The sequence below is a fragment of the Nanorana parkeri genome, unplaced genomic scaffold (genome assembly GCF_000935625.1).
Source record: "Nanorana parkeri isolate BGI_ZX_2015 unplaced genomic scaffold, ASM93562v1 scaffold3664, whole genome shotgun sequence".
Taxonomy (NCBI): Eukaryota; Metazoa; Chordata; class Amphibia; order Anura; family Dicroglossidae; genus Nanorana; species Nanorana parkeri.
Window position 1 is genome coordinate 21,831 of NW_017309932.1, and position 6,768 is coordinate 28,598.

The 6,768-nt window shown below is 43.0% G+C and overlaps 1 protein-coding gene across 1 annotated transcript in view; it reads right to left on the reverse strand.

The window, feature by feature from the left end:
• LOC108803385 (zinc finger protein 850-like) overlaps positions 1-6,768 on the reverse strand; it is a 33,149-nt gene that overhangs the window by 17,771 nt on the left and 8,610 nt on the right. The window contains exons 2-3 of the mRNA XM_018575228.1: positions 2,275-2,418; positions 1,603-1,770 (exon numbers count right to left, since the gene is read on the reverse strand). Of these exons, the coding sequence (XP_018430730.1) occupies positions 1,603-1,770; positions 2,275-2,418 (312 nt within the window). The remainder of the gene's footprint in view (positions 1-1,602; positions 1,771-2,274; positions 2,419-6,768) is intronic.

A 6,768-nucleotide genomic window follows, 5' to 3' on the forward strand; every position in this document is an offset into this window, starting at 1 on the left:
GACTCTCTATGAACTGAGCTCATTCCCATCACCAATGGAGGACTCTCTATGAACTGAGCTCATTCCCATCACCAATGGATGACTCTCTATGAACTGAGCTCATTCCCATCACCAATGGATGACTGTCTATGAACCAAGCTCATTCCCATCACCAATGGAGGACTCTCTATGAACCGAGCTCCCAATCCCTCACATACAAGACCACTTTAATAAGAATAAAAACAGAATATTGTGAAGTTTGAAGTTTTCTGCTTTATTTGCGAGAATTGAAACTAGTGATTAATATAGAAGAAAACGGTTATACAAAGTTACAATAAATGATTAACATGCAATAATAATAATAATAGTGAAAGAGAATTCCGGATTGGATGTTTCTGCATTTTCTTGCTTCTTCCTTGGCCGGGTACGGGAGGAATGTCCGTGTAATGTCACTATCCACCTTTTGATGGGCAACCGGCTGTTGCATTCGCCTGCATGTTGCCCATGTGTAACCGCAGCTTAGTGTTCTCTTTGTGATTTGTGTCACTATCATATCGCAGCCTGAAGAAGAAACATTCCGGATCCCTTGCCGTGTCTTCTATATTCAGTGGTGTGCACAGCATGACAATGGAACCTTTTCATCCCCCGCCCTGGAGAATTTGAGGCTTGAGGAGGTTCCACGCACATAGTTCTTCAGTTCCCAGGGCTGCCACGGAAGATTCTAGATCAGTGGTGACGAACCTTGGCACTCCAGCTGTGCCAAAACTACAAATCCCAACATGCATCTGCCTCTGGGAGTTATGTCTGTGGCTGTCAGAGCCTTGAAATGCCTCGTGGGAATTGTAGTTCCAAAACAGCTGGAGTGCCGAGGTTCGCCACCACTGTTCTAGATGAACCTTCTCCACACTACTGAACACCCTTCATAGTTCTAGTTCTGGTTTTTGTTAACTAAAGTAGGGATTTTCGGTTCCCTTATATTACAATACATATACAAGTATACTCCCTATAACTGCCACGTTTTATACAAGGGGCGCCTACCCTCGCTGCTTTATCTATTTATTGTATGAAAAAAAATGCAAAAGGAGGACAACTCAGTGGGGGAGGGGGGTAGCAAAACCTAGAAACTGAGGAACACCGATCCCACCCCTGGAGTTCTCAAAAAAAGAAAGGTCAGCAGGAGATACAGGAGCCAGACAGACGCGGTCTGAAGTCTTCCCTTTGCCAGTCCTTTAAAAATAAGTTTAGGAACAATACAGTTTTTATATGAACCAAACAAATCCGAATGTTAATTCAGTTAAATGGTTAACTGAAGTTTTTTTTTTAACCTTAAATGTTAAAACATTTCCTTTGCTGAACGTTAAAAAAAAAAAGGGATTTCATGAGGCTGACGAGGCTTTCTGTATAAAATGAAATGTTTCCTACAGTCTGAACATAAAAAAAAAAAAAGTTGTTAGTCTTTGTGAATCTTCTTGTGTTTATTGAGGTCTCCTTTCTGAATGAAACATTTCCCGCACACTGAACATGAAAAAGGTCGCTCGCCTGTGTGAATTTTCTGGTGGCTTAGAAGGCCTCCTCTCTTTATGAAACTTTTTCCGCACTCTGAACATGAATGAGGACGCTCACCTGTGTGAATCTTCTGGTGTTTAATGAGGTCTCCTTTGTGAATGAAACTTTTCCCGCACTCGGAACATAAATGAGGGCGCTCCCCTGCGTGACTTTCCTTGTGCCTAAGAAGGCTTCCTTTTTCAGTGAAGCATTTGCCACACTCTGAACACGGATAGGGACGCTCACCTGTGTGAATCCTCTGGTGTCTAACTAGTCCATCTTTTATACTGAAAGATTTACCGCATACCAAACATGGATAGGGACGCACACCTGTATGAATTCTCTGGTGCATAACAAGTGAGTTTTTCACACTGAAACTTTTCCCACACTCTGAACATGCAAATGGAAGCTCTCCTGTGTGACTTCTCTGGTGCTGGAGTAATGTTATTTTCGAAGTCAAACATTTTCCGCATACTGAGCATGAGAAAGGACGCTCGCCCGTGTGACTTTTCTGGTGTCTAGCAAGTCCATATTTCGCAGTGAAACTTTTTCCACACTCGGGACATGAATAGGGACGCTCACCTGTGTGAATTCTCTGGTGCCTAACATAGTTTACTCTCTGAACAAAACACCTCCCGCACTCTGAACAGGAATAAGGACGCTCGCCTGTGTGAGTTCTCTGGTGTTGTTGAAATAACTGTTTCTCACTGAAACATTTCCCACATTCTGAGCATGAATAAGGACGCTCACCAGTGTGAATTCTCTGGTGTATAAGAAGCCTTCCTTTCTCGATGAAACATTTCCCACACTCTGAACATGAAAAGGGACGCTCACCCGTGTGAATTCTCTGGTGCCTAAGAAGTTTGCTGTTTTCAGCGAATGATTTCCCGCACACTGAACATGAATGCTCTTTTGTATGAACGCATTCATGACTTGCAGAAGATTTCTTGGACTTAGATTTAGCTACTGATCTGTTGGCACCGGGAGATGTTCCACCTGGAGAAGCATTATGTGACTGAGCTGGGTCTTTAGAATCTGGAGATAAAGTAGCACGTCGCTCAGAGACCTTCCGGACGTGGCGCCCATCTGTTGGAAAACAATCATTAAAGAAACGTTAGAAGTCTTCGTCATATCTCACATTCAGGAGTCATATATGGTTGTAGAGCTCTCAAGAGTTTGGTAGAACTCTGGAATAAAACTGAGGACAATCATGAGAGCCAGATAAAGGACCCAATACACCCAAACCACACCGAGGAACATTGAATACTGATGACATTGTAACTGTGAGAATGGAGATGGACCTTCTACCACCTCGTGACCCCAAACCACACTGAGGAACATTGTATACTGATGACATTGTAACTGAGAATGGAGATGGACCTTCTACCACCTCATGACCCCAAACCACACCGAGGAACATTGTATACTGATGACATTGTAGCTCTGAGAATGGAGATGCACCTTCTACCACCTCATGACCCCAAACCACACTGAGGAACATTGTATACTGATGACACTGTAACTGTGAGAATGGAGATGGACCTTCTACCACCTCATGACCCCAAACCACACTGAGGAACATTGTACACTGATTACATTGTAACTGAGAATGGAGATGGACCTTCCTCCACCTCATGACTCCAAACCACACTGAGGAACATTGTATACTGATGACATTGTAACTGTGAGAATGGAGATGGACCTTCTACCACCTCATGACCCCAAACCACACCGAGGAACATTGTATACTGATGACATTGTAGCTCTGAGAATGGAGATGGACCTTCTACCACCTCATGACCCCAAACCACACTGAGGAACATTGTACACTGATGACATTGTAACTGTGAGAATGGAGATGGACCTTCCTTCACCTCATGACCCCAAACCACACTGAGGAAATTTGTATACTGATGACATTGTAACTGAGAATGGAGATGGACCTTCCTCCACATCATGACCCAAACCACACTGAGGAACATTGTATACTGATGACATTGTAACTGAGAATGGAGATGGACCTTCCTCCACCTCATGACCCCAAACCACACTGAGGAACATTGTATACTGATGCCATTGTAACTGAGAATGGAGATGGACCTTCCTCCACCTCATGACCCCAAACCACACTGAGGAACATTGTATACTGATGACATTGGAACTGAGAATGGAGATGGACCTTTCTCCACCTCATTTCCTGAAAACATGACATACTGAAGATGAAGAACATTGTACACTGATTACATTGTAACTGAGAATGGAGATGGACCTTCCTCCACCTCATGACTCCAAACCACACTGAGGAACATTGTATACTGATGACATTGTAGCTCTGAGAATGGAGATGGACCTTCTACCACCTCATGACCCCAAACCACACCGAGGAACATTGTATACTGATGACATTGTAGCTCTGAGAATGGAGATGGACCTTCTACCACCTCATGACCCCAAACCACACTGAGGAACATTGTACACTGATGACATTGTAACTGTGAGAATGGAGATGGACCTTCCTTCACCTCATGACCCCAAACCACACTGAGGAAATTTGTATACTGATGACATTGTAACTGAGAATGGAGATGGACCTTCCTCCACATCATGACCCAAACCACACTGAGGAACATTGTATACTGATGACATTGTAACTGAGAATGGAGATGGACCTTCCTCCACCTCATGACCCCAAACCACACTGAGGAACATTGTATACTGATGCCATTGTAACTGAGAATGGAGATGGACCTTCCTCCACCTCATGACCCCAAACCACACTGAGGAACATTGTATACTGATGACATTGGAACTGAGAATGGAGATGGACCTTTCTCCACCTCATTTCCTGAAAACATGACATACTGAAGAACAGAGAGGGAACTTTAATTTGGTGTACAGAAGGTGGTGAGATAGCTAAAGACAGAAGTCATGAAGTGTGGCCACCAGACAAATGATCCCTCATAACATTCAGTGTATGCAATGCATAAAAACCATCAGGGACCTTGGACATCCCACAGTAGATGGTCGGGAACTATGGACGGCATGGAGGCGATGTTCAGAGCGTGAAAACATTCTACGAGAGAGGTTGGAAACTGAGGACATTCTCCAGGAGACGGTAAGATTTGGAGCATCTTTCAGAAGATTGCCATTAGTCACATTGCTCAGATTTCTGCTCCATACAGCCCTCTCAAAACCAATAGGGTTTGATATTCCTCACAGCAAGGTTGAACTAGTCTTGATCTCCCATTATGAGATCAAGACTAGTTCAATGAAACCAAAAAAAGGAAAGTACAAAAACCATAAGAAATTGTGAAGAAAACCATCAAATTCATACTTTTCCTTCACTGGCCTACTTACCTAGGCAGGTAAAACCGTGGCCTGAGGGACACCCAAGTACCAGATGGCAATATACAGCGTCTCCAACTTATGTAGAAAGACAACCTTCTATTGAGGAATGGAGTTGGACCTTTCATATGGTGTACAGTATCTCCTCCTCATTTGTTGGGACATGACGTTATATTGAGGATGGAGATGGACCTTCATATGGTGTACAGTATCTCCTCCTCATTTGTTGGTCACATGACGTTATATTGGGGATGGAGATGGACCTTCATATGGTGGACAGTATCTCCTCCTCATTTGTTGGGACATGACGTTATATTGAGGAATGGAGATGGACCTTCATATGGTGTACAGTATCTCCTCCTCATTTGTTGGTCACATGACGTTATATTGAGGAATGGAGATGGACCTTCATATGGTGTACAGTATCTCCTCCTCATTTGTTGGTCACATGACGTTATATTGAGGAATGGAGATGGACCTTCATATGGTGTACAGTATCTCCTCCTCATTTGTTGGTCACATGACGTTATATTGGGGATGGAGATGGACCTTCATATGGTGTACAGTATCTCCTCCTCATTTGTTGGTCACATGATGTTATATTGAGGAATGGAGATGGATTCTTTTAGATGGTGTACAAGGTCCTCACTCTATTTGTTAAGAATGATTAATGTATAAAAGTAGAACGTTGATCTGAGGAGATAGATGATCACCTTTTGGGATCGGGAAGGAATCCTCTAAAGCTGAAGAAAAAAGTAGCCGAGAGATTTTTTTTGCTTTCCTCTGAATCAACTTTTTGTTATTTTGTGAATTTGATGGGCATTTGTCGTTTTCAAACCAGGTAACAATATATATATACATATTCAGAGAAGTCTAATGAAATCATGATCCGTTTTTGGTGTTCATTACTTACTTATGTCAATGAGTAGAGAAGATCCCTTCTTTTTACTTTTCATACTCATCTCCTCCTCCTCCATAGACTGCTGATCTCCACTCACCAAGATCTCTTCTTCTTCCTCTTTAATCTCAACTTTGATGTCTTCAATTTCTTCATCCTAAACCCCCAAAGATAACAGATAATGAGTTTGTAAAAGGAAGAGTTTACATAGATGAATATCACCTCAAAATGTAGAATTCTCTTAGATTCTCACTGCTGGATTGTGGTGTAGATCGCTGTAATCGTCCTTCATGGAATCCCGGGAACGCAGAGTACTACCCTCCCCCGTAGACTGCTGATCTCCGTTTACCAATATCTCTTCTTCTTCCACTTTTATCTCAACTTTGATGATTTTCAATTCTTCTCCCTGATCCCCAAAACATCATAGAACACATTTGTAAAAAAAAGGAGAAATAAATGACAGAGAAGAATATTATCTCGCTGCTAAAGAATACATTTTTAGGTCTTCAAGTTCAGTTCCCATCTACCTGATCATGGTGGGGGACGGTGAGATCTTCCTGTGTGGAATCCCGAGGACGGGGACATCTCTTTGTTGGTTTCCTCTTGCTGGATCCATCTGTAGGAAACACACACACTGACTGAATACATTGTTTCTATGTGTGTATCACATGATGGGGGATGTAGGTGGAGCCTCCGTACTGCTCTCTCCTCTTACCCGGTGATGTGAGGGGCGGGGCATTCTCCATCACCACGTCCTTGTAGAGATCCCGGTGTCCTTCTAAATGCTCCTTTACAGAGACACCTTATAGGATCTTCTCTGTGACTTCTAGAATCTGCTTGGCTCTGTTGATCTCTGTTGTCAGGCGGTGAGGTGGAGGCTCCGTGATGGGTGATGTCCTATGAAGACATCTACTGGATGTTAATGGCGTCAAAGGTCTTATATTCTCTACTTAATAATTCTGTTGAGAGAGAGAGAGAGAGAGAGAGAGAGAGAGAGAGAG